At 39.1% G+C, this 27,432-nt stretch overlaps 1 protein-coding gene across 1 annotated transcript in view; it reads right to left on the reverse strand.

The window, feature by feature from the left end:
* COL4A2 (collagen type IV alpha 2 chain) overlaps positions 1–16,655 on the reverse strand; it is a 199,989-nt gene extending 183,334 nt beyond the window's left edge. The window contains exons 1-2 of the mRNA XM_007938924.1: positions 16,644–16,655; positions 15,805–15,885 (exon numbers count right to left, since the gene is read on the reverse strand). Of these exons, the coding sequence (XP_007937115.1) occupies positions 15,805–15,885; positions 16,644–16,655 (93 nt within the window). The remainder of the gene's footprint in view (positions 1–15,804; positions 15,886–16,643) is intronic.
* Positions 16,656–27,432: the final 10,777 nt, after the last annotated feature.

Below are 27,432 nucleotides of genomic sequence, written 5' to 3' on the forward strand. Positions count from 1 at the left end.
GAGACAAAAATTTAATCTGAGCAATCGATAAAGAAGTCAGTGGTGTTTGTTCTGAGAAGAGAAGACTTTGGAGAAAGACAATGGCTAACATGAGAGGTTTAGAAGTAACAACAGGAAAGGCTAGACAACCACTTGTTAGTGTTCTCATAAAAGTTCCTATATTAGGTAAAACACTGAATTAGTTAATTTCTTCTCAAAATGCTCACTTCTGACAGTTTCTTTTGTCATCTTTCTCCCCATGGCATGTTTTGAAAAACTGTGTCCACCAAACAACAATACCTAACAATCAGTGTTTTAAATGTGCTGGGCATGATTCCAAGTGTTCCATATGTGTTAACTCAATCCTTCCAACATTCTATCTTCACTTTACATACAAACACACTGTGGTTAAGCAACTTGGCCAGGTCACAAAGCTAGTAGGTAGCAGAGCTAGGATATGAGTTTAGGAACACTGACAGGCTCTTAACTACTTGCCTATAATATTACTAGACTTGACTATCATATCCCAAAGAAATTACATTTATTAAGCACTATGGCTGGTATGGTCAAATCATGGGCAAATACATGATTCTGAAATATTGAAAATAGCTGGTTGTTAACCATTGGATTTAAAACCAATGTAAATGGTTTGTGCCTGACTACTAACATAAAGGATAGTGGTTCAAATACACCAGTCATGCCACGAAAGAAAAGCCTGGTGATCTGCGTCTGTAACGGTTCCAGCAAAGAAAATCCTATGGAGCTGTTCTACTCTGTAACACATGGGGTGGCTATGAGCCAGAATCGACTCTACAGCAAACGGTTTTAGTTTTTATTAAATGCCCCTTTGAACCTTAAGTGTATATAATAATTATAGTTACGGGTTTAAATTTTAGGGTCCTTGAATGATATTACACTTACCACGTAAACCTGAACTGAGACTTTGCCTCTCATACTTCAGTCATGTTGTCAGGAGAGACCAGTCGCTGGAGAAGGACATCATGCTTGGTAAAGTGAACGGCACAGTGGCTGCAATAATGAGCTCAAGCACAGTAATGACTGTGAGGACAGCACAGGACTGGTTAGTGTTTCATTTTGTTGCAGATAGGGCCACTGTAAAAACCAAACAACCAAACTCACTGCCATAGAGTCTATTCTGACTCACAGCGACCCCTCCTTGGGTTTCCGAGGCGGTATCTCTACAGAGTAGATTGCCCAGTCTTCCCTCTGAGGAGTGGCTGGTGGGTTTGGACCGCCAGCCTTCTGGCTAGCAGTCAAATGTTGTAGGCACCACGGCACCAGAGCTCCTTCAGAACTAACTCAATGGCACCTAACAGCAACAACAGCATAGAGAAAGCTGACATTTTCAAAAAAGTTATCAATTTTGCTAAATTTAATGAATTTTCTCCACAGTTGAAGAAATCACATTTCAGGGGTTCACACCTTTTTAGATGGCAGGTTCATTACTGGCCCATGTGGGAGGCAGCTCCTACAGAGTTAGGGGCAACCAGAGAAAAATCTTCTTTCTTGATTACTGAGAATTTATCCTCCTTATCTATCCCACCGATGAGAGAATCATTTTGGAGTGAAGCATCTCTTGAAATATTCAAGTACAACCTCTCCTCTCGGTTAAAGCTATCTACAATAATTGATACCTTAATATGAAAATGATTTAAGAAACCACTTTCTTTCCTAAACTCCTAAACTCTTTGCTGAGACAGTGAATGTGGAGGGAATGAAGTTTTGATTTGGAGGCCAGTATGGTGGGAGAGAAAACTAATGTGGAAGATGAGGGGCTAAGAGTTAAGGGTAAGGGCTGTGAGTAAGGAATGCTAGAGTATGGGCATCACTGAAGATCTAAATTGTGTGCATTTGTAGGGCTGTGTGGGGAAGGGTGGTATTCCTAAAGAAGTAGGTATATACTAAAGCTAAACTTTAACCACGCTGCAATTTTATCAAGAGCTTTAAGTGATAGCACCACATCAGGCTGTCACCTCTTGTTTGCTATTGATAGTTATTCTAGTCTGATGACCAATTTGTCAATAATGTCAAATGGTGGTCTCTGTTAATGATAATATATTTTAATAGTGTAATAATGATTGAAGCTCATCTGAATCTATTAATATAACTCTAATGATGTAACTCCACTTTAGTTGTCTGCTGTCTTATTTAGTTCAATTCCTTTTTCCTTGCCACCAGCCGACTGAGATTTAAAAAACTACTGTTTAAACATAATGCAATTATGCCACTAATATGGCTTCATTCTGTAACTCAAACAAACAACTCACTGCCCTCAAGTCAGATCTGACTCGTAGCAACCCCTTCTTGGGTTTCTGAGGTGGTATCACTATGGAAGTAGATCGCCAAATCTTCCTTCCAAGGAGCAGCTGGTGGGTTTGAACCGCCAGCCTTCTGGTTAGCAGTCAAATACCTTAGATACTAGGCTACCAGAAAAGAGGTTTATGATATGGTTTAGGCTGCTTCTTACAAATATAAGGAGCTCTGGTGGCATGGTGGGTCAGGCATTTGGTTGATAATCCGTAGGTCAGTGGTTCACACCCACTAGCTACTCAGCAGGAGGAAGATGAGGCAATCTACTTCTGTAAAGATTTACAGCCTTGGAAACACAGTGGAGGTCGCTGTGAAATGCAATTGACTAGATGGCAGTGGATTTGGTTTCTTACAAATATTAGTTTTCTACAGTAAGACATCTTTAGTGCATTTCCTAAACATTTGAAGTTAGGTAGACCACATCACTTCCCTGTTTTATCTTTTTTTCAGACTGTGCTCTTTAAAATGAGAACAGGCTCATGAAACATGTTGATCTAGAGGAGGAATCATTTCTAAGAAAGACATGAAGCCAATAAGGGGATAGAAAAAAATATCCTGGAGGCTCAAATATACTTAAATTTATGAAGCTGTAAAATTAATCTCATTGCCTTGAATGTTACATAAATAAGTCTCAGACAAAATTCAAAGAAAAAGAATCATTTAAAGTTCAACTTTTAGGGGTTAGGTTATTTATTTTGTAACAATATGCTGTATTTTTCTTTAATTGAGTTCTTTATGCTTTTTATTCTGGACAAATATAAATCTATTGAGGTTATTATTATTATTATTATTATTATTAAGCTATAAAGAAAGGCTCACCAACTTCCTTCCCTGGAGTTGTCTAAGAACAAAATAGATATTCATCAGTTCAAATATATTCTTCTGTTCTTACTAGGTGTGGGGTTGGGAAGAAAACTTGTCAATGTACTAGAACAATAATTCTATCATTCTTTGAAGAGAAACCCAAATATTTTTAAAACATCAGGTGTTAACTGATGAGGAATTTACTCCAAGGCTTTGGAGTGCAGGAAGCCTGGTTTCCTGTTTCAGAGTTTTACTTGAATTATTTGGGTCATTTATTCAATTCTCTCTCTCTTATAGGTTGCAATAGTATGGCTTGGGGCCATGAAGTGCATACAGTAAAATCTGTTAAAGATTTATGAATCTTGCACTCAGTGACTGGGATATCCCAGCTGTCCAAAGTATAAGATTTGCCATCTCTCTAAGCTGTGTTGAAAAGAGTAGAACATTAAAAGCAACTTAAACAAAAGAGAACTGCTTCCTAGAGGGCCCAGGATTCTGCTAAATTTGTCCCAAATCAATGTGAACTCATTCTCTCTCAAATGGTATGGTAATAGCCTTCTTACTAAACTTAAGAAAGGCTAGTTTTTGTTGGCAGGTGCTAAATATGTGTGCAATGCATAAAAGTGACCTTGACATTAAGGTTCTCTTGACATATCTATTATCTCCATAAGACTTTAAAAATGTCATAATTACCACTTCAAGTGTATTTTCTTAAAAAAATAATTATTACCATGCAGAACTGGGATTTTTATGACCTCTGTCATAAAACGTTGGTGACCAGACCAACGTCAGCATAGAATTCACTTGACCTTATGTTTATTTATTTAAAACAGACTTTAAAATTGAAGAATAGTTATGGTGCTTTACAAAAACAACAATTTAATAAAAACCATCAATGCTGACAAAAACAGCTGGGAACTTACTAGGGTAAAGATATTATTCACCCAACATATTACATCAATTTCACTTTCTTTTCTTCTTTCCTTTCTGGTCCCAAATCTTTAGAAGCTATTTGCCCTGCACTTTTTTTTTGGATATGAAACCTTTTATTCACATACCCACTGGCATTGAGTTGATTCTGACTCATAGCACCACTATAGGACAGAGTAGAACTGCCTTGTAGGGTTTCCAAGGCTGTAAATCTTTATGGAAACAGACTGCCTCATCTTTTTCCCACAGAGCAGTTGGTGGATTCAAACTCTTGACCTTTTGGTTAGCAGCCCAATGCTTTAACCACTATGCCACCAGAGTTCCTTATTGTTCACATGGTGGTTATTTTTTTAATCCCCATTGTGGCTTAATGGGAAACTATCATCAATTCAGAGCTTGCACTGGGTGCTGGAGATTTATTCCTGCTTTCATTCTTCTAGAATTAAAACTTGTAGGCTAGACAAAGAAAGGAAAGGGACAGGGCTATTTTGATTTTTCTCATCAGTAAGGACATATGCCCTTTTTAAGCCTTGCTTTGTAGTTGCCATATGAGTCAGACATTTGATGATTTGAATGATTTTGTTGTCTACACTACAGTGAACTACTTTAGTTGGGATACCAGAGTACTCAGGCTCCTGTCTTAAGAAAGTTTTGAAACAACTAATGCTGGTAAATATAAATTAAGCTTTATATTCGCCCTAATGCCAATGATAGCATACACGATTCATGCAGCACCCTCTCTTTGAAGTGCAGACAGAGCATCCTCCGAGTATTAAGGACAGAGATTACCCACTGCCGTTAAGCTAATTCTGACTCATACAGATCCTACGGGACAGGGTAGAACTGCCCCCATAGGGTTTCCAAGGCTGTGTACCTTTACCAAAGCAGACTGCCACATCTTTCTCCCATGGAGTGGCTTGGGGTTTCAAACCACCAACCTCTCAAAGTTAGCAGTTGAGGACTTTAACCATTGTACCACCAGGGCACCTTAGGACAGGGATATCAAAACCAAAAGCTGAACTCACTGTCATCGATTTGATTCCAACTCACAGCAACTCTACAGGACAGAGTAGAACTGCCCAGAGGGTTTCCAAGGCTGTAAATATTTATGGAAGCCAAATGCCACCAGAGCTACAGTAGGACACGGATAGTTTCCTCCACTAAAAAGATGAAGAAAATAAGGCAGAGATGAGATGACCCTGACTTCCTACTTTATGGGATACTCCATTGTGTGTGTTTTTAGTTGGCCCTTCACTGAGGAAAACATGTGTATTGTCATTTGGGTTGGTCATTTCTGCCTCTTTCCCAGTCTGGTCATTATTTTACTATCTCTAGATGAAAACAATCTATTTGTTGTCTCTTTATTAATAGAGAAGTCTAATATAAGACTACTTACAAGCAAGAAAATTCAATCTTATAAAGACTGTATAACACTTAAGGACTACTGAGATCAATTTAATTGGGAAGATTTAATGTGTAGTTTTTTTCCATATTAAGACTGAACCATTTTAAACCCTCTCCTTCTGAGTAAGGGAATATAAATTCAGAGAAAACACTTCTATTTTCAGAAGCACTTTTAGAAAGCATATAATGTTTGATATCACCTTTGGTCTGGTCCTTTTAGAAATCCTTCAATTGTTTACTAAGAATAAACTGGAAGTGAATAAAACAAAACAAAAATCTTTGAAGACTGGCATTCCTTCTCCGACAGAAAGGGAAAATGCTTTAATGTTATATCTGTCAAAACATTCCTTCGTGAAGTAGGAAAAAAGGATTTCTAAAACCCACTTTTCAGTATGGTTTATAAGAACTGTAGAAAAGTTAATTCCTCTTACCTCAGTCTATCAACAGTTTCTTGGAGTCTGTGTAAAGCTTTTCAATCAAGACATGAAATAGTAATGATAATTATTATCCTGTCAATGACCTGATTCATATATGTTTTCCTTGAAGCCATGAAAAGAAGGACATTTCTCCCAAATGGTGAAAAAATTTAGACTAGAATTCAATGAATAATTTTGTCACCATTCTTAGTAATGGTGTGGGGCACTAGCTTGCCTGTTTCTTCCGAGGTTCTGCTTGCGGAGGTCACAGCTCAGAGTCCAGGGGACATTTATGGAGCATGTCTCCTGCTCCATTCCTCACTCCCCAGCTACTGGCATCACAGGGTCACTTCTGTGCTTCTGCAAAGACCATGCCTTCACTAATGTCACTGTTTTCTATTCTGTTTCTCAAAAAAACCATCTGGCCATAGTTTACAGTTATACCCAAAGGGCTGGGGAACCTGATTAAGTAGGGGGGAAAAAAGTTTCTATCACTCAATGTTATCTTCTCCAACCTATGAAAATTTATATTCTGTGGCTAGTTTTTTGGATTTAAATTCAAAAGGAAACGTATAGGTATGTACCCCTCTCAGAAAGAGAGAGTGTGCTTTAAAAAAAATTAAGCATTTCTGAGGTAAAACACTAACTCACTGAAGATTTTTAGTGTTTCAAGGTATTGAAGTGATTGTCTTTCATTAGCAACACTTGGACAAGAGAGCAGTATAATTTTCCATTATGAAGGAATGTGGCATAGACTGCCAAAGCAAGGGTTTGTGTGTACATGTGTGTATGTGTGGGTATGTAGTGCTCATCAGAAGGAGAGATGGGTAAATACAATATTAAAACATTTTTAATTCTTCTTCTGAACTTAAAAGATTGTTAAGTATCAATGCTTCATTATTAATAATTGAAAATGTACTGCACCTACCATGAATGTATTTTCTGCTACCTACATTAATTATCATATCTGCTTAGCTGCTGCCAAAAGCAGCTGTGCGTCATGGGCAATTTCTGCTGAAGCTGATAAATGCTAGGCCACAACTCCTGTGATTAATTTTCACCAAGAAGTTTCATGATACAGGTTGTTTTATCCTACATTTTACTGATAGGATACAAAAGAATTCCAGGGTAAAGTTTATTATGTTTCAGATAAAGGAAATGATGATTTAAATGAAAATGGAAAAAAACATTTTTCCAAGCACTGACTTTCAATCATCAGTTTCTGTCTAGTAGGATGCTTACTAAGTGCACTCAGTGGAACAATATTAAAATTATGTCTTTTTAAGATTTTAGAAGGTATTCTTCACTTGAATGGGCTCCAAACGGAATCATTTTCTATTAAATCCTGAATAGTTGTATAGTGGTCTCTCTGAAATGAATTTATCATATTGGAATGGAATGAAGAGTGGTGGAAAGGTCTGGAAATTCTATAATTGTTTCTCTCTTCTCTAGCTGCATAATTAAATCATTTATACAACAATTTATTAAAAGTCTTACTTTAAGAAAATATATACTGGAAGCTTGCTGGAAAGAATGGAAGAGTGACTTTATGTTGTGAAGCCCTGGTTGGATTACCAAAGGTCTGGTCTGCCGAAGCATCTGAACATGGAGTTTTCACAAGGGGGTGGGCTATCATCAGAGCTAGGCTGTAAAATGAAAAATGCAGTTGCCCTAAGAGGCAGTGGGGTCTTGGAAGATGAGGTACTAAGTCAACTGAAAATTTTTCCTTCAATGGTTCCTTAATATATTCTGTATATATACCAATTTGAATGTGGATTTATTTATTTTTTAGATTAAGAGTCTTTGTGTAAAGATATAAGGCCAATAATTCACAAATCTTGATGTTTTTTCATGAAATCTTGACTTCATATTATATTCTTAATTCTTCTAGGATTCACTATATACAATATTCTTATATATTTATTATATGTTGATTGCCTCTCTCTCTTCCACTCTCCTCGAGTCCTATCTCTAGCTCCATCTCCAACACTCAGTGATGTCCAATATGGTACCCACTAACTTCAAGTGGCTGAATAATTTAAATTTTAATTATTGAAATTAAATTTAAAATTCAGTTCATCCATTTCACCAGCCACATTTCAAGTACTCAAATGGCCACACTGGCCAGTGGTGATGTAGAACATTTCCATCTTTGTAGAACATTCTATTGGAGAGTGTGGCACTAGAATATCAACTCTAAAAGATTAGCAATATTGACTGCAATGTTTACTTCTGTATTCCTGGTGCTAGCAGGGTCCTGATATGTTATAGATGTCCAAGAAATATTTGTTGAATGAACGAATCATTTTAAAAAATTATAGCTACCTGTGGCTATGTGTAGTCTACTATCTTAGAGGCCCAAGTACCCAGGATTTTCATGGCATTTCTTTGACTAATTGTTGTTGCTATGTGCCGTTGAGTCAGACCTGACTCACAGCAACCCCTCCTTGGGTTTCTGAGGTGCCATCACTACGGAAGTAGATGGCCCAACCCTCCTTCCAAGGAGTGGCTGGTGGGTTTGAACCGCCAGCCTTCTGGTTAGCAGTCAAGTGCCTTAGGAACTACGCCACCAGAGTTCCTTACTAGATCCTAATTAACAGATCATCAAAATACAAATATCAACCAGGTTCACCACACAAAGAACTCTATGACCTTAGTTACATAACTTCTTTAAGTCTCTTGAAAGACTTCTCACCTCACTCAAATAGTCTCTAAGACCCTTACACAATATGCAACCCTCCCTCATTCCCTCTCTGATCTCATCTCCCAGGACTCTCTTCCCCCCTTGTTCTGCTACAGCTTTCTCATTGTCACCCACACCTCAGAGCCTCTGTCCTTGCTATTCAGGGAATCCTTCCCATTGTTTACTGAGAGGACTTTTCTGACAAGTGCTTTTCACTTAGATGATACAAAATAAATATTTGTTGAGTGTTCCAGTTAGTATAAAGTGAAATTCCATTGATAAAAGAAGCTTAGGTTCTACTTACAATAGCAGACATGAAGGGAAATGTCATTAAAAAACCACATCACTGTAGGTAACTTATGAGGTCTGGTAGCATAGTGCCTAAGGCACTTGACTGCTAATCAGAAGGCTGGTGGTTCAAACCCACCAGCCACTCCTCGGAAGGAAGGTTAGGCAATCAACTTCCGTAGTGATACCGCCTCAGAAACCCAAGGAGGGGTCGCTATGAATCGGGTGCGACTCGATGGCACATAATAACAACATAGGTAATTTAAATTAAGTGGACATTATCCAGCCAGCTGCAATATGTTTTTTTTCCCCAGGAAAATAATAAAGTAACTGAATTAATAAAAAATAAAATAAAAATTAAGTAACTGAGTTGCTGCAACTATGATTGAGTTGGATGAGCCACAGCCACCTTTCTTCCAAAAGCACACTGAAAAATAACTGCAAGATTTTGAAAGTGGGTGAGAATTATATGGAACAAGTTGTGAAAGCCCTGAAGCCAGGCTGTTTTTCTGTTATTTCTGAATAATTCTCTACCCTTTCTGGGCTTTGTGATAGTGTATAAAAATCGGAGATGACTTCTGTTAAGTATGGTGAACATACTATTAAAAAGCATCTGGCTGGCAATGTGGAATAAAACTCAAAAGCATTTGAAAAAAAAAAAAGGAACCAGGTTTGCTGGTCTGATAGAGGCTGATGGAACCACTGAGACTATGGCCCCCAGCTACCCTTCAGGTCTGCAATTGAACCCACTCCCGTGGCTTCCAGCCAAAAAAAAAAAGACAAGCATATGAGGTGAATATTTACACTAGGTAGATCCACTCCTTGGAGAGAACAATCATGGGAGAATAGAAGGGCAGTGTATGCACAGGGAGACAGCTCAGGGGGCAGGAGTGCACAGAAGGAAGGACACAGGTAACTATGGGAAGGAAGTGGGAAGGGAGCTGTTGCATTGTGGTAAACTGTAGTCAATGTCATGAGACAAAGTGTGTGTGAACTTGCTGTATGGAAAGTGAATTTGCTCTGTAAACTTTCACCCAAATTACAATTAAAGAAAAAAATCTGGCTGGAAAATAACAGCTGTTGGAAAAGAGGGTTGCTATCACAGATGGCACATAACAGCAACAACAACAATCGCAGCAGCTATGGTCTGCCATCGCAGAACCGATTTTTGATTCTAAACTTGCCAGTATCTTCAAAAACTAAGATAAATGGTCACACTTGTTATGGAAATCTATGAAATTGCTGACATATACATTGCTATTGTTGTTATCTGCCGTCTAGCGGGCCACTGACTCATGTTGACTCATGCTGATGCTATCTATGCATAGTGGAATCAGATCACTGTAATCTATAGTGTTTTTACTGGATAAACTTTTAGAAGTAGATGGCCAGGACTTCTTCCTAGTTCATCTTTGTCTGGAAGCTCCACTGAAACCTCTTCAGCATCATAGCAACACTCAAGCTCCACCTACAGAGGAGAGAGGTGGCGGTACATTAAGTGTACTGGCAGGGAATCGAGTTTCCTACATGGAAGGCGGGAATTCTACTACTAAACCAGTAACCCCACTGACCACATATACACACGATGAACTAAGTATCTTTCCACAGTGCCACGGTGGTCTCTCAGCCTTCAGATTTTTATTAGGTCATTGGGAAGAAAAAAAAAAATCCGTTTTATTTTGAATTCCTGGTTATACACATTTAAGGGTATGGTTTATGACTGACAGCCATACAATAAAAGACAACAGTTCACATTAGAGAGAAGATCTTGCCAATCTGCTGCTTTGGGCCCACTCCTTTCCCTAAGGTTTGGAGGTCTGTTTCTTTCATCTTCTCGTTGCTAACTAGTCTGATCTGACAGAGAGGGCCAAAGACACTGAATTTCCTTGCATTCCCATTCATCTGTCTCCTCCCATTTCCAAGAGCTCTTTGCTCACTCTTCTCTTTGCTGCCCCTTTTGCTTAGTTTCCCTCTGGTTTCTTTCATTTTGATTTATTTTGTTGAATTTAAGGAATCTTGTGAGGTTAAGAATTATTTGTTTGCACTTTGACCCCAATCCAGGGATCCAGAGGCTGTGGGAAACTTTTAGCTACATTAAAAAATGTAACAGCTAAACACAACTTGTTGTCCCAAGCAGTTATCCACTGCTGAGTAAGTTTACCAGTGGCAGCCTTCCTGAAGTTTAGTGCCCAGTTTTGCGGCTCACATTATCAGGCTCATGGAGGTAGCTTGAGAACACTGGTCGATGAATGCTGAGTGATATGGGAGATGTGAATTCACTCATTCAGGGACTGATGATAGAGCTCGGAGTATTACTCAAAGTTTTGGTTTCTCTTTTTCCTACTATAGTTTGACAGGGCCTACTGACAATCTCAGTCATTATCAACATTTTGGACTTGTACAGGCTGCCTTTATATTTGATTTTTAAAATACCTAACTGCCTTAGAAGAAGCTCTGGTGGCACAGTGCCTAAGGCATCTGACTGCTAACCAGAAAAGTTTGGTGGTTTAAACCCACTAGCCACTCCACAGGAGGAAGACTGGGCAATCTACCACCATCAAGATTTACCACCTCAGAAACCCAATGGGGGTCGCTATGAGTCAGAAACGACTTGATGGTGGTGGATTATTTTTTCTTTTGGTTAACTGCCTTACACAAAAAGGTACCCTGTGAAGGCTGATGTCATTAATAAGTTATTTCAGTGAACTATATGTGACTTCACTTTGAAACATTTGAGAATTTAAAAATTCTTAATATGCAAAGGAAAAGTTGTCTTTATACTTGTTGAATCAGATGCCTAACCTGCTCTATTTATATTATTATTAATGTTTGTATCACATGGTGGTAACTATGTGGCAGAAATTCTATAACAGAAATTCACCCTGATGCATTCCACTCAACTGTCTTCAATCTCCACTGTACATAAAGGTTAAAAAAAAAAAAAAAAAAAAGATAAGAGGACTAAAGATCTTTGTCTAAAAGTCTTATAAGGACATTTAGTGGTGGAACAAGTCTGAGATTTTTTGCTGATGTTACTTTTGTAACTTTCTTTGTGTATATTTCAATCACCCTGTATAATAGTATCAATGAATTAAGGACTTATATATTTTAATTACTTCAATATGTTTAATAGAAATCATTTGAAATAAAGACTTACAAATAATAAAGTCTTCAGTCTTTTCCTTAAAGTTATTTATTCCTCAATTCATTAAACAAGATGGTTTGACAGTTAGCTAGGAAATCATGACTCTTAAATAAAGCAGGGAGGAAAACCTCTTTTCATCTCTGCCTGCTCCCTTTCCCTCTACCCCCAGAGAATCTCATTCATAAAGGTTAACACTGGGAAGAGGAGTGCAGATACAAAAGATTATTGTATTTTTAGATCTAAAAGTCTAGAAACTCGTTTTGTTCTGGATTATGCCACAGTGTTGGTGTGAAATTTCAACAGGTCATTACCCCTGATGTCAGTATCCTCCAATGCAAATTAAAGGTCATAAGCTAGATGATCCCACAGCACCTTTCTGCCCCAGCCAGGGAGTAGGGAATGTATACACAGCTGGACCGCAGTTCTACCTCTGTTGGGATGATGTATGGGGCTAGGTGGTTCTGCCTGTGAGAAGCAATTGCCTCCCTGTTATGAGAATCCATGACCTACCAATTAAGGGTGGAGAATCAGGCGCAATAAATTTTACACAGAGCTCATTCACTTGGTAACTTGAGATTTCATTTGGAATTAGAATCCGTAGTGCATTTGTGATTTCTGTTTAGAGTCCAAAAGTTATCTGGTAACACACAGTTTCTGATGTTGGCTGTCACCATGGTGAGGGCCAAATTAACTCTACCCCATGTCCATATAAGGCTGAGTTAGCTAAGTGCTCAGCTAGTGCACAGTTCTGCAGTCAGGCCCTTTCATCACTGCTACAGTAGCACCATAGAGAAAATATATAGCAAGGGACCCAGGGGAAGCTGTGGGAAAGAACAAATGATGCACACAGCTCTTTGAACAGTAAAATCTGTCCAACTGCTATTTTTATATATTACATTACTTTTAAAAAATATAATTAATCCAAAAGCAGAGCCAGAATAACCCTGCTTTCTGCAGGAACACATTCAAGTAAACCTGTTAATTAACAAAAATACACATACATGAGGTCTGTGGTACTGAAATAGGTAATATCTCTAACTATATGCTTTAATTAAGCATATACAACTGTCTTAACAACACATATCTTCAGTAATATACTGGATTTTCCTTATGGAAAATAGTAAATGGTACGTTTTTTCTCTCCTCACTAGGTGCTTTCTTACCTTCTCCTGTCAGCCATTTGCATCATCTTATTAATTAACATCCAGTGGTACATTTGAATCAAGTGGGCAGCCTTGCACACTGACTGTTACAACAATCCAGTGACTGTTTCTCTACAGTCCCATTCTAGCATGTGGCTAGGCCCAGTCTTCATGATGGTATTGAGCATTACACAGTGCAAAGTGAAATGCAGATTTAGCAATATCTCAGGTCATCTGAGCACTACAGATAGTGGGTCCGATAGCACAGGCTCCAAATTGGGGTGTCATTTGACCATGTCCCAGCAAACTATTCAGACAACTGCCAAACCTCAACTTAATTTGATCAACACTGATAACCTGTCTGTATAACTAGAGGGAAGTAACATCTACACTGGGTTTTGAATTACTTCAGCTAATTAAATTGACCAGAAAGGTGTTCATTTTCTACTTTGCTTGGCTATGTGTAGAAACAGACTCAAAATGTTCTTAATTAGGGATAATGGGAAATAAAAAGGTCTCAATACCTGTACAAAAATAGAGAGATTGAGGGAACCTTAGAAATCTCCCTCCCAAAAGACCTCTGATGGTCTTTTAAGAGTACAGTGCTATGAAGATGGCATTATAGAGTGAAATAATTAAAATTAGCTATCTTTATCTAAAAACACAATTCTTGTTAAGGCATCATGGGAAACTCTGATATATTGGTTCTGTATTAAATAATCATATAAAGTAAGAAAGAAAAGACCTATAACCAATGACTCAGCATGTTTGGGTTGTGTTTGACTGATTACATGGAGAAGAATGCAGACTTGAGTTACACTGGAGTCTACCTCCATTCCTCAAAGGGTAATCTCACAGAATTAGAATCCCACTAATTTATGTACTCCATGTCCATATAAAGCTGAGTTAGCCACATGCTCTAGGAGTGCACAGTTCTAAAGTCAGGCATTTTCATCACTACTACAGTAGCACTGTAAGGAAAATCTATATCAAGAGACCCCAGAGGAATTTTCAATCTCATGAAATGGCTTCTAAATATTTAAAAAATATTTATCCCTGTTAAATGGTGATCAATTATCTTCAACCATCAATTTCTAATGCATAAAGTCCCCACTTCAAGAAGAATCTTTTACTAAAATAAAAGATAACTATGAAGATTGTAACTTATAGTGACCATACATGGAGAAGGAAGCTCTGATTTAATGGCAGAAAGCTTCCTAGAATGTTGTGACCATTGCTAGAGAAATAACGATTAGTCACATGTTAGTTTAATAAGAGCATCAAATTTTTAGAGAGGTTCCCTATGACAAAATTATACCTATTTGAGTTTTTGGAGAGACCCAATCAGCAGAGGATGCATAGGTACAATATCCTCTGCCCCCAGAAGACAAGTTTCAAACAAGAGGTTTACTTTTCCTAGTGGGCAGAAATGGCTATTTTACAAACTGACAACTGGATTCAACTTGGAATCATTTGGAACACTCTAGGATTGTTATAATTTATGACTCAAACAACTACATGACAACACAGACAAGAATTCCCAATTGCCTCTAACAGCCTGGCATTTGCCAATGAAGGTGTAGATAAGCACATGAATCCTAGAGGGAAACACATGATTCAAAGGCATGAAGAGTTAAAAGACTTTGTGTCATAAAACTAAATCTACTCCTCACAACTCCATATACAAAAGATTGGCTTTAGTTAAAACACACAGCATAAATAACATCTTTCTTCAGTCAGCATTGCAAATCTGTACCAAGAGACTGCAACGGAATTTTAAATCTCATGAAATGGCCTCCAAATATCACCCTTAAAGGCAACAGAATGAGAGACCAATTACTTTGCCTGTATACATTGAACCCAGTATCAGGTCAATACTTAAATTTTGTCAGGCTTTATGATGATCAGTTAAACCAAACCAAACTCACTCTCATTGAGTCGATTCCAACTCATAGCAACCCCCTTTGGATTTCCAAGGCAGTAAATCTTTACAGAAATAGACTGCCCGGTCTTCCTTCCATGCAGTGGCTGGTGTGTCTGAACCGCCAACCTTCTGATTAGCAGTGAAATGCCTTAGGCACTATCCCACCAGGCTCCTCACATGATGATCAGTTGGGGTAGCATTTTTTTTCTGTTATCTTATGAAATAGGGTACATAAAGGACATTTAGAGAATACACAGAACTATTTTAAGAGTTAGAATGATTATCAGTGGTACAGTTACCAGTGCTCTCTATTTTAGATATCCATACTACAACATTTATATTGCAGCACAAATATGTAATATCTTCATATAACATTTTATACAGTACATGTTTATGTATTATAGGATAAGTATAAAATATGGTTGCATTATATAGATGTGTGTATGAATATATATATATATATATATATACAAAAACACATATTTGTAATTGAACAACAAAAAATATGGTTAAGAAAGTTAATATTGTCCTCAACTTATTAAGAAAGTGACCAAGTCTTGCATATATTATTGTTTATTCTGGTAAAGAAAAAGAGTCCTTCATGAAATTTCTTAGCAAAGTGTGCAGCTGGCCTAATCCAGTAATTTAAAGGCTTTCATTTAAAACAGAAGTCAAAGGCAGACAATATTTATTGTATAAAATTCAATAAGCATTGCTCCTAGCTTGTCTGTTATAGCAAGGACAACACTATGACTTACACGTCCTCCTTTCTCTGGATAACACTGGCAACCCCCACTGCAGTCTCTTCCACCACAGGCCGCACCAAACTTCTTCACACCCTGCAGAAATAAAACACAGAGCACACAACCATTTACTTAAAATATTTTCAATTATAGTGTGTATCATAATACCATCTGTTGAGAACCCTTCCAACTGTAACAAACTAACTATTCATTCAAAATTTTGGAGAAACCTTTTAAAAGCGACTAGTAAGTAGTAAGTGAGTCCGTGGGTAGTTCAAATGGTTAAACTGCTCAGCTGCTCACTGAAAGATTGGAGGTTTGTGTCCACACAGAGGAGCCCTGGAACAAAGGCCTGGTCATGTACTCCTGAAAAATCAGCCATTAAAAAATCCCTATGGTGCAGGTCTCCTCTGACACATGGGGTCATCACGAGACGGCAGCTACTGATAATTTGGTCACTAAGTGGTAAATGCTAAGCCAAACCCTGAGACTCGAAAGCCAAGAATACTCTCTGAATTGAGGGATCCTCTGTGTAGACAAGAAGACTGAAAGTGATGTTACAATTACTATGTGATAGGTGCTATAGTATGAACAAGAAACTCTGTAAGCAGAAAAGTAGCTCTCAATTCTCCCCGGAAATGTAGAGAATGCATCCTGCAGGACAGGCTGAAGATGAGCCCATAGCAGGAGTGGGTGGCAGATGAAGGGGGAAGAGGGAACAGCCTGATTTTGTGGTTAAGTTAAATTCAACTTTAGGGCTTTCATAACATTAAGCAGATCTTGGTGAATTAAAGACTTCAGAGGAAGGTCAGCATGAGGTGGAACTTGAAAATAAATGTGATAGGATGACAAACCTCTATCTCCATCAGCACTAGTCACAGAGATACTTGGGGCATTAACTGAAATATGTGCAATGAACAGAACTAGGGATACTGCATGGTTTAAATCAGGAAGGGTGTGTGTCAGGATTGTCCTCTTTCAACATACTTAGTCAATCTGTATACACTGAGCAAATAATCCAAGAAGCTGGACTATACGAAGAAGAATGCCACATCAGGATCGGAAGATGAGTCATTAATAACCAGCGATATGCAGATGACATAACCTTGCTTGCTGAAGGTGAAGAGGACTTGAAGCACTTACTGATGAAGATCAAAGATTAAAGTCTTCAGTATGGATTACATCTCAACATAAAGAAAACAAAAATCCTCACAACTGGACTAGTAAGCAACATCATGATGAATGGAGAAAAGATAGAAATTGCCAAAAATTTATTTTTACTTGGATCCACAATCAACACTCACAGAAGCAGTAGTCAAGATATTAGACATTGTATTGCATTAGGGAAATGTGCTGCAAAAGACCTCTTTCAAGTGTTGAAGAGCCAAGACGTCCCTTTAAAGGCTAAAGTGTACCTAACCCAAGCCATGGTATTTTCAATCATCTCATATGCATGTGAAAGCTGGACAATGACTAAGGAAGACCAAAGAAGACTTGATGCTTTTGAATTGTGCTACTGGCAAAGAATACTGCAAATACCATGGATTGCCAGAAGAGCGAACAAATCTATCTTCGAGGAAGTGCAGCTGAAATACTCCTTGGAAGCAAGAATGGCCAGACTTCATCTCACCTTCTTTGGTCATGCTGTCAGAAAGGACTATTCCCTGGAGAAGGATATCATGCTTGGTAAAGTGGAGGGTCAGAGAAAAAGGGAAAGACCCCTCAATGGGATGGACTGACACAGTGGCTGCAACGATGGGCTCAAGCATGGCAAGGACTGTGAGGGTGGCACAGGACAGGGCAGTGTTTTTGTTCTGTTGCACACAGGATCATTATGAGTCGCAAATGACTCGATGGCACCTAACAACAACAACGTGCAACGAAAATGCCATTTTTGTTTCCCTTTCCCACTAACAATGAGGAGCCCTCAGTGCAGCTGCTAACTGAAAGGTAAGTGGCTCAAATCAACTAGCCACTCTACAGAAGAAAGATGAGGCAGTCTGCTTCCATAAAGATTTACAGCCTTGGGAAACTCTTTCCTTCCTATAGGGTGGCTATGAGTCAGAATCGAATCCACACTATGAGCTATGCTTATTTGCAAAGAGGAGGAGAAGGGGAATTTGTGAGAAAGAGACTTTCTAAAATACAGGGTGGTATAATTTAAGTTGTTGTCAGGTACTGAGATAAAACTCTTTAACGAGTTTAGTGGATAACTGAAGGAGTTCTCTGCTTGGATCCTTCTAACGGAGCAAGGGAGCCACTATTAGCCCTTGATCTCAGTATTTCTGGTTTTTAAAAAGTGGACTTGGAGTCTGGACTATATGAAGCAATACCTTAATTCTTCCCTTCAGACTGTGTTCATAAGTACTCAAGTTAAAGTGACAATCAGATTCACCCTCTTCTCTCCCTTTTCTCCACCACCCTCCCGTCAGTTTCTCAACTGTAGCAGCTTGTGTGTTGCTGTGATGCTAGAAAGTATGTCACTAATATTTTAAATACCAGCACGGTCATCCATGGTGGACAGGTTTCAGAAGAGCTTCCAGACTAGGACAGAATAGGAGGAAAGGACTGGTGACCTACTTCTGAAAATCAGCCAATAAGAACCCAAAGGATCACAACAGAATATCGTCCAATATTCTGCTACATGACCCACACCGATGAACTCAAGCATACCAATGATTGTGAAGTTGGCACAGGACCAAGCAACATTTCGTTCTGTTGTATGCGGAGTCACTATGAGTCTGGGCCAACTCCCCAGCAGCTAGCAACTCCCTTTTCTGATCAGTCAAAGATTGGCTTGACAGGTGAGTTATGGCAACAGCTCAAGAAGGGCTCCCCTATGGCTTGGTTACCTTAGTACTCGGCCAGATTGTTCTGGGTCTCACCCAATGGAGCTAAAAAGCAAGCCCTTACACTCACAGAGCCAGATTTTAGTATGCAAATAAAACCTACCAGAAAACAGAACACATTAAAATGAGAATAAAATTGCATGTTGCCACATCTCTTTCATTCTTTTCCAAAAGGTGGTTTTTATGACTTAAGTCTCCATGATGAAAGAGGATGATCACTTGGGGACTCTCTCTGTAAGTTTTTCTGTCTGTTTTCATGGCAGCATATCTGCCAGAATCTCCCATGTTCCTGGCACAGGACTGGATGTTCGTGGAGAAATACAGACATGTTTCCATGACCACCTCCGCAACTGCTGCTTAGTACAGCCTTTGCCTCTGTTTAACATTTGATGGTCAGGACAAGCAAACGTCAGCTAAAACCCAACTGGCCAGAGTCTGCCTCAGGCCTCAGCAATCACTCCATGTTCTTTTTGTATAGGTGATAAATCTCTTTCCCCTGTTAACAATTTTCTACTAGTGAGGTCACATTTGAGTGGTTCACATTTTTTTGTGTTCTTATTGTTAATTCTTTGCCTAATCTGGTCTCTGATAATAGTATCAGTTATGTCTTCAAAAAATTCCAAATGTCTGAGAATCTCAAAACATTTGAAGAAATCTATAGCTCTAAGGCTTCTGGAATCTTTTTGTTGGTTATCTTTTTGTTCTGCATGAGGCAATGAGAGGGCTTGATTTCTACCATGCAAAAGTAAACATATACAAAATCCTTCTGCCAAAACCAAAAACCAAACTCACTGCCATTGAGTCAGATCTGATTCAGAGGGACCCCTTCTTGGGTTTCGGAGGTAGTATCACTATGGAAGTAGATTGCCCAACCTTCCTTCCGAGAAGTGCCGGTGGGTTTGAACAGCCAGCCTTCTGGTCAGCAGTCAAATGCCTTAGGCACTACTGCTACCAGAGCTCCTCGCTGTTGTTGTTGTTATTTTGCTGTTGAGTCGGCCCCAACTCATAGCAACCCCTCCTTGGGTTTCTGAGGCACTATCACTACGGAAGTAGATTCCCCAACCTTCCCTCTGAGGAGTGGCTGGCGATTTTGAACCACCAGCCTTCTGGTTAGCAGTCAAATACTTCAAAGTATGATTTTAGGTATTTGGCACCTTTTCTGGTTTCAATGTTTATCTACAGTGGGTCTCATAAAATTAATAATTTTGAATGTTTGATTTTTAGAAATCCCATTCTACCCTAAGCCATAAATTTTATGGATCACCCTTAGCACCAAATGGAGAAGTCTGGATGGGCCGCCACATTTACACCTTTTATTAAGTAGAGCTGTGACATGAAGAGTGTCCTTGGCAGATGTCTCTAGTTCATGCAGTGATTCATTTACCAGTTTGTTGGAAAGGCTGGGGGGTGGGGGGTGAGGGACTTCTCAGTCTAAAGGGTAAAACATTAAACTCTATTCTCCATCTGGTGTTTCACATGCTATTTTTAATTTTGATTTTGAAACCACTTGCCAAATCTCTGTATATAATTCAATGGTTGAAATGACTTTACTATTTTCAAATTGATCTAACAGAGAATGCACACTGAATTTAGCTATAGAAATGAGTTTTTCATAACCTACTCTTTTGCAACTAGGACTTGAAGGCCTGGTAAGTCTGTCTTGAAACTTTTTCAATCATGTGCCAATGCCTCAGATATCCTGACTCACAAGATGAGAAATAGATCATTAAGAGAATAACAGCAACTCTCTCTTACAAATCACAACTAATTGTTTTTCATGGACATTCCAGCTGTGTATGTGTGTGTGTGTGTTTGCATATATATGTTTTCCCTCCAGCATCTGACATGTCGTACAGAGGGGCTCTTATGAATTCCAACTTCTGAAAGAACCCTAAGTATCACATTTTGGAATGTTAGGTCTCCAGGATGAACAGAAATATTTACTTTATTAAGGCAGGGCATGTGTTCCAGAGAGTCTCTTAAAGATTGAACAAGTCTCTGTTCTGAGTCTAGGCTTTTACCTGACAGAACATGGGACCATGGAACATTCTTATGATAATAATGCCCTCTTAAATTATTAATCTTATACTATGACCATGTAAACTGCTTTGAGACATCCTGTGCCTGTGTCTCAACTTTGCCCTCTAGAACAGAAGAATACTAAAAGATGATTCCAGTCACTGCCAGTGTTCCATGACCTAGAGCCTGTCATTTGATTTTACTGCTCTAATTCAAAGACACAATATGATCCTGCTTTTTGTTGAATTTCTTCTGTTTTTTTTTTTTTTTTTTTGTGAAGGCAAATTCCATTTCTACCGTATATCCACCTCAAGATTCTGCCCATCACCCTCCAAGAAGACTAGATCTGGCCACATCTTCAAGTTCAGAGTCTACAGGAGAACATGCCTTTCACCACATGGTCCACTTGACCTTAGTACTCCGCATAGTCTTTTCAGGCATTATTACATTTCTATAAAATATGGGTTGAAATAAGAAAATATCAATAAAACCCTCCAGTAGGTAATCTTTCAAATCTAAATTCCCACAAGTAGCATTTGTTTTGAGCAGTGTTCCAATACCTTGCTTGCTCTAAGCTAGGCCACTTGTATCTGGTCACTGACTTCACCCATTTAAGCATTTAAGGAAGAGATGCAATTCCCAGGGCCAGGAGGCTCCCTCAGAGCCCTCCTGCTAGAAATTCACTGCTGTTGAGTCGGATCTGACTCATAGCGACCCCTTCTTGAGTTTCTGAGGCAGTATCACTACAGAAGTAGATTGTCCAGTCTTCCTTCTGAGAAGTGGCTGGTGAGTTTGAACTGCCAGCTTCCTGGTTAGCAGTCAAATGCCTTAGGCACTGCACCATGAGAGCTCATATGCAAAATACCCCATTGTCAAGTACCATGCTAGATCCATGTAACAAACAAGCACTACCCAAGGGAAAAAAGGACCAGTAGTCTCATCAGACCAATTATAATGAATCCTTGAAGGTGGGTGAAGATCTCCTACTCCTGGAGAATTGGAGCCAATTTGAAACTCATTTTTCATATGACCCTCGGAATGCCCCTACATTGCTGTAATCCCCCAACTTCTGGCTCAGGACTCTATTTCAATCCCATAGCTGCTTTATATTTAAGGACAGAGACAGTCCACAGGGATTGAGGCAGTCTCAGTACATCGTGCTCAAATGAAACCAATCTCAGATGCTACTCAAATATCCACACTTGACCATTTTAAATTGTGGATCTAACTTCCAAATTCTGGAAAGAATGTGACTAGGGGGTTTAATCTTTAATTAATTCAACAAATGAACACTCACTGCATGTGTTCCCATCTTGTCAAACTGTGCTATCAACTGCCAAACTGGAGACTGGACTCCATTTAACTCAGGAATTAAAATATTGGGGAAAGTATTGTAGACAAAAGGAAAGAGACGTTAATTTCCATACTATTGTAGGCTCTTGACATTTAAAAAAAAAACTGTTGTGGAACCAATAGGAGTAGCTTTGGAAAAAGAAATGTGAATTGTAAGTTTTGGAGAAGAAGACAGAGTTCAAGGCAGCTTAAAAATAAATAAATAAAGTAGACCACGAATGTCTTTGAGCTGAACTAGGAACAGATGAAGGATGGGTAATTTTGCAACAATTTGTAAGAATCACACTCACATTGGCAAAGGAGGAGTAGGGTGGAAAGAGCCATGAACAGCAAAGCAACTTGAATAAGAACATAAGGGGAAGGTGGTAAACACAGAGTTTGAGGAAGATACCCAGAAACAGTGGTGAAAACGAAATGGGAGAGAGAAAGAGATAGGGACAGAGACAGACAGATTGAGAATGTGGTTGAGATTGACTGGTTACAGGTAGGCACTTAGGCAGAAAGCCAATGAGATAATCAATGCATACTCAAAATACTCAAAATACTGCTGTTCTTGTCTCTAGGCCCCTGATACTCCAAGTGTGGTCTGTGGCCCAGTGGCATCTGCATCCCCTAGAACCAGGTATGAATGTATGCCCCATTCAGAATTTACTGGATCTGAATCTGCTTTCTGATATGATTTCCAGGCAAGCATATTAAAATTTGCAAAGTGCTATACCAGTCAGTTAGTGGACTGGTATAGTAAAAATTATGGTATTAGTGAAGAATTTTAAATATACCACAGACTGCCAGAAGAATTAATAAATCTGTCTTGGAAGAAATACAGCTATAATGCTTCTTAGAAGCAACGATGGCAAGGCTTTATCTCACTTACTTTGGACATGTTATCAGGAGGGACCAAGTCCTGGAGAAGTACATCATACTTGGTAAAGCGGAGGGTCAGAGAAAAAGAGGAAGATTCTCAATGAGATAGATTGACGCAGTGGCTGCAACAACGGGCTCAAACATCGCAACAGCAATTGTGAAAATGACACAGGATTGTGTTTTGCTGGACATAAGGTTGCCAGGAATCAGAATTGACTAGACAGCACCTAACAATAACAACATTGTGAAAAGAGGATTTGTCAATATACAATAAAAACATTGTAAACCAATGCACCATCTCCTTTAGAAAAATAGAAGCCAGTATTTCTTACAGATTCAAATATGTTCCATGAGTTTAGTGGATCCGAGGTATGCCTGTCCTAGAAAAGCAGGACCTGTCCTTGATGCCACCACCTGTGCACATTTAGAGAATCCCTGGATATCTGAGACTCAACTGCTGAGCTTCTAATCCCTCAAAGTGCCAAAAAAAAAAGTCTTAGTTCTATTTTCCTATTCAAAACATCCTCTTAGATATCTTCTTTTTCTGCTTAATTTAATCTTTCCTGAAGTGGTAGCCAGCATTGCAGAGTTTACTAGAAATTCTAGGAAATGGATATGACCTGGATCACTTAAGAACCAACTGGCAGTGTAAAGTCATTAGACAGATTTTCTATAAACCTTAGATCATATTCTATTCAATTGAAATGCAATATACATTGTTTCCAAGTTCAAAGTAGAAAACTTAGGACAAGGGATTTCTTGATTGACTTTTTATATGGGAATTCTTTCCTTGGAGTCTTATCTGAATCTTGGCATCACTTGATTTAGAAAGATTTAAAAGTACATCTATTTTTATGGCCATTGACTTCATCACAGACACATTCGAATCACTGTACATGAATTATCTAGATTCCTTGGTGAATCTTCCATCTTTGAAAGAACGTTGTTGTTGTTATGTGCCGTTGAGTCGGACCCGACTCATAGTGACCCCTCCTTGGGTTTCTGAGGCAGTATCACAACGGAAGTAGATTGCCCCATCTTCCTTCCGAGAAGTGGCTGGTGGGTTTGAACCGCCAGACTTCTGGTTAGCAGTCAAGTGCCTTAGGCACTATGCTACCAGAGCTCGTCATCTAATCTTTAAGGTTCAAACCCACCAGCCACTCCTCAGAAGGAAGGTTGGGCAATCTACTTCCGTAGTGACATTGCCTCGGAAACCCAAGGAGGGGTCGCCATGAGTCGGGTCCGACTCAACGGCACATAACAACAACAAATCTTTAAGGAAAGCCTACCTGAGCTCTAGTAGCATAATGGCTAAAGCACCTGACTGCTAACCAGAAGGCTGGCGGCTCAAACCCACCAGCCACTCCTCGGAAGGAAGGTTGGGCAATCCTACTTCTGTAGTGATACTGCCTCGGAAACCCAAGGAGGGGTCACTATGAGTTAGGCCGACTCGACGGCACATAACAACAACAACAACACCTGAACTTGGTACCTAGGAGGTTCAAGTGGCACATTTCCTGCCTTGAATCACTGACTCTCTGGCTGCCAGCAAAGACTCTGCTCATCCATTTATAAAAAGGGGGTCAGTGAAGAGTCAGAGTAGGGATCAACAGTAGCAGCTGCAAGATTAAGAGAACATCCGGTCACACATGTTGCTGGCCAGCCTCTTATTTGAGCAATCCAATGGCAGGGAGGAGAAGCGAGTATCATGTTGCCTCACTTGGGGATCACGTACCACCAGGCAGAGATGAAAGGTCTTTCCCTGTCCACCTGGTGAAAACTGTGTCTTTCTCTGTAGATGTCTGAGGAGTAGCCCCATTTCAAACAGGCAAGAAAACTGCTCAGTGTCACTTCTCCCGAGGGCAGATTTGTACATATGTTTAAAACATTTAAAAATATGTTTAAATAATAAGTTGAATGTCAGAAAGTAAAATGATGCATGAAATGCTTAGACTCTTGAAGATTAGCTATTTCTATAACTAACAGTGCAAATCATATATGTAAATTAAGGGAATAAACCCATAAAAATGCACCCAGCTTTCTGCAGATATGAATACTGTTTAAAGTTTATACTATATATATACATGGGAGCTCTGGTAGCGTAGTACCTAAGGCACTTGACTGTTAACCATTAGGCTGGCAGTTCAAACCCACCAGCCACTCCTCGATAGGAAGATGGGGCAATTTACTTCCGTAGTGATACTGCCTCAGAAACCCAAGGAGGGGTCGCTATGAGTCGGGCCTGACTTGACAGCACATAACAACAACAACATATATACATACATATAGATGTATATATATGTATATATGTTGTTGTTGTTGTTGTTATGTGCCGTGGAGTCGGCCCCGACTCATATATATATGAATAAAAAAATGACGGCCATTGTTCTTAACTTGCACATGAAAGATGAGTATTAAATTTATACGAAGATGCAAGAACAAAACTCATCTCTCTTGAAACAAAGAATATTTTATGCTATACTTGTTCCAAGAAACTTCTTGTCCCAAGGAAGATTTTCTAAGCCAGTACACCACCAATCAAAAAGACGTATGTCTGTAGGGAATTTACAGATATTTTACCATTGGATTGACTCCAGCATTTTACACAAACTTTCTATGAAAAAGAGTATCAAATAACCCATTCTAACTGACATAAACTTTTCTTATTGTTAAAAAGTAATCATCTTTCATATTTAGGCAAAGAAAAAAGAAAACTATGTAAGTTTTTTCTTTCTCACAAGTCTAATCAAGCCAGACCTTTTAAAATTATCCTTTTAATCCAAAAAGAGGCCAGCAAAGAAGAAAGCCAAGTAGGGAACAAGGTTCCCAGAAAAATTCTATTAGTTTATCAAAACAGGAAATATAGCCATTTCCTGACATGCAGCTTTAGAAATTAAGGAAATAATTCCAACATAGTATTAGTAAGACAAGGTATATGGCAGAGGAAATACAGATCACAGCCACTCTACACAGAACAAAAACCTTCTTCCCAATAAAGTGGGTGGACAATGCAACTTACTGAATTTTCTTTGTTCAGCAGCATTTCAAGAGCACCAAAAATAAATGCATTCATTCTACAATGGTCCTGAAATTTTTACCAGCTAAAGGCAGTAAAATAATTAAAGGACAAAAGTGCTCACAGACTTAAAATTAATTATTTCAATGGACTTCTACCAAGTACCAACTACTGCCTCGCTCAGCTAGGAATGAGTTCCTGCCTGTCCTCAAGGAGCTAGCAGTTTTAGGAAGGAAGGCAAAACGCAATGCAACCACTGCATGGAGACAAATCTGACTCATAGCGACCCTTCCTTGGGTTTCCGAGGCAGTATCACTATGGAATGGGAGGAGGATGGATTTTTGTGTTGGAAACAGGGGACTCAGAAAGAAATGACCATGGTTCAAATGGGAAGTGATCTAAATAAACTCTGCTTTCAGGGTGACAGCCTTAATGTTCCTTAAGTGTTCATTTACTTTTATCCAGGTGACTACCTGTGTGATAATAATTTTACTCCTTCTGATTCACCATAGCAGCAGACATAACCAGGAGGCATTACATTAGGTGTCCTCACTTGAGTCATCAGGAAGAAGCTACATATTTTTATACTTGCTTACTTACATGTTTTTACGAGCAAGAGCTAGCCAACTTCATTACCTTCTATTTCTTTTTAGGCATTACAGAGTCTAGAGGTGTTTTCCAAATAGAATTTGCTACAGACAAGGTTATCTATGACAACCATAATTTAATGTTTGGAGCTTGGGTGCTGATGGAATTAGGCTGGCTCCCCCTCCAAAAAAAAAAAATCAGGAGTTTGACAAGATGAGTAGGGCTGCTGTCAGGCACAGAGAGCAAGGAAGGCCAAAGGCCAAGGCCAGAGCACTTTTTCAAATGACATTATTTGTGCTTATGACATTTAAAATAGGCTAAATGATAGGCTGCCTAAAAGTTGTTAAATTCAAGGATGAGGACTGGCAGACAAATACCCTAGGTAGGGATATTTTAGAATATGTGAAGTTGGATAGTAGGAATAAGGGACAGTCCAAGAGAAAGAATAATAAAACAAAGGGCCATGACAAAGGGCAGACTTAGGCAGAGAAGTGGTCCAACCTTTCTGAACTACATTCCTCTGTACAAAGTGAGCATAATAGTAATTATCTCACATGTCTACTGTAAGGATTAAATTAAACTTATACTTCATAAAATTTCCTGTGCCATCCACATTTAAGGGGTCATTAATATTAGACAACAGGCCTGGGTAACTGGCATGGGCCTCCAGACACAAGAATGAGAGCTGAAACCTAGCCAAAGTTTTATGAGCCAAGGCTTCCTTAAAAATATCTTGCCCAAGGCCAGAAATGATCTCAGAATGTGGGTGGGCCTGATCCCACAGGTGAAGACAGGTGGGGCATCTGGCTGGGTTAGGAAAAGCAGAGGGGAGAGGATGGTATTTCCTGTCACTCATCTTCTGCTTTGTTCACTTGCTCACCAGGGCACACGCTCCTCCTTTCTTGAAGCAAAAAGCAGAATATAAACATGTTTCTTCATTAGTGAAAAAAGCAG

The sequence above is a fragment of the Orycteropus afer genome, unplaced genomic scaffold (genome assembly GCF_000298275.1).
Source record: "Orycteropus afer afer isolate SDZICR_OR568_19922 unplaced genomic scaffold, OryAfe1.0 scaffold00055, whole genome shotgun sequence".
Lineage (NCBI taxonomy): Eukaryota > Metazoa > Chordata > Mammalia > Tubulidentata > Orycteropodidae > Orycteropus > Orycteropus afer.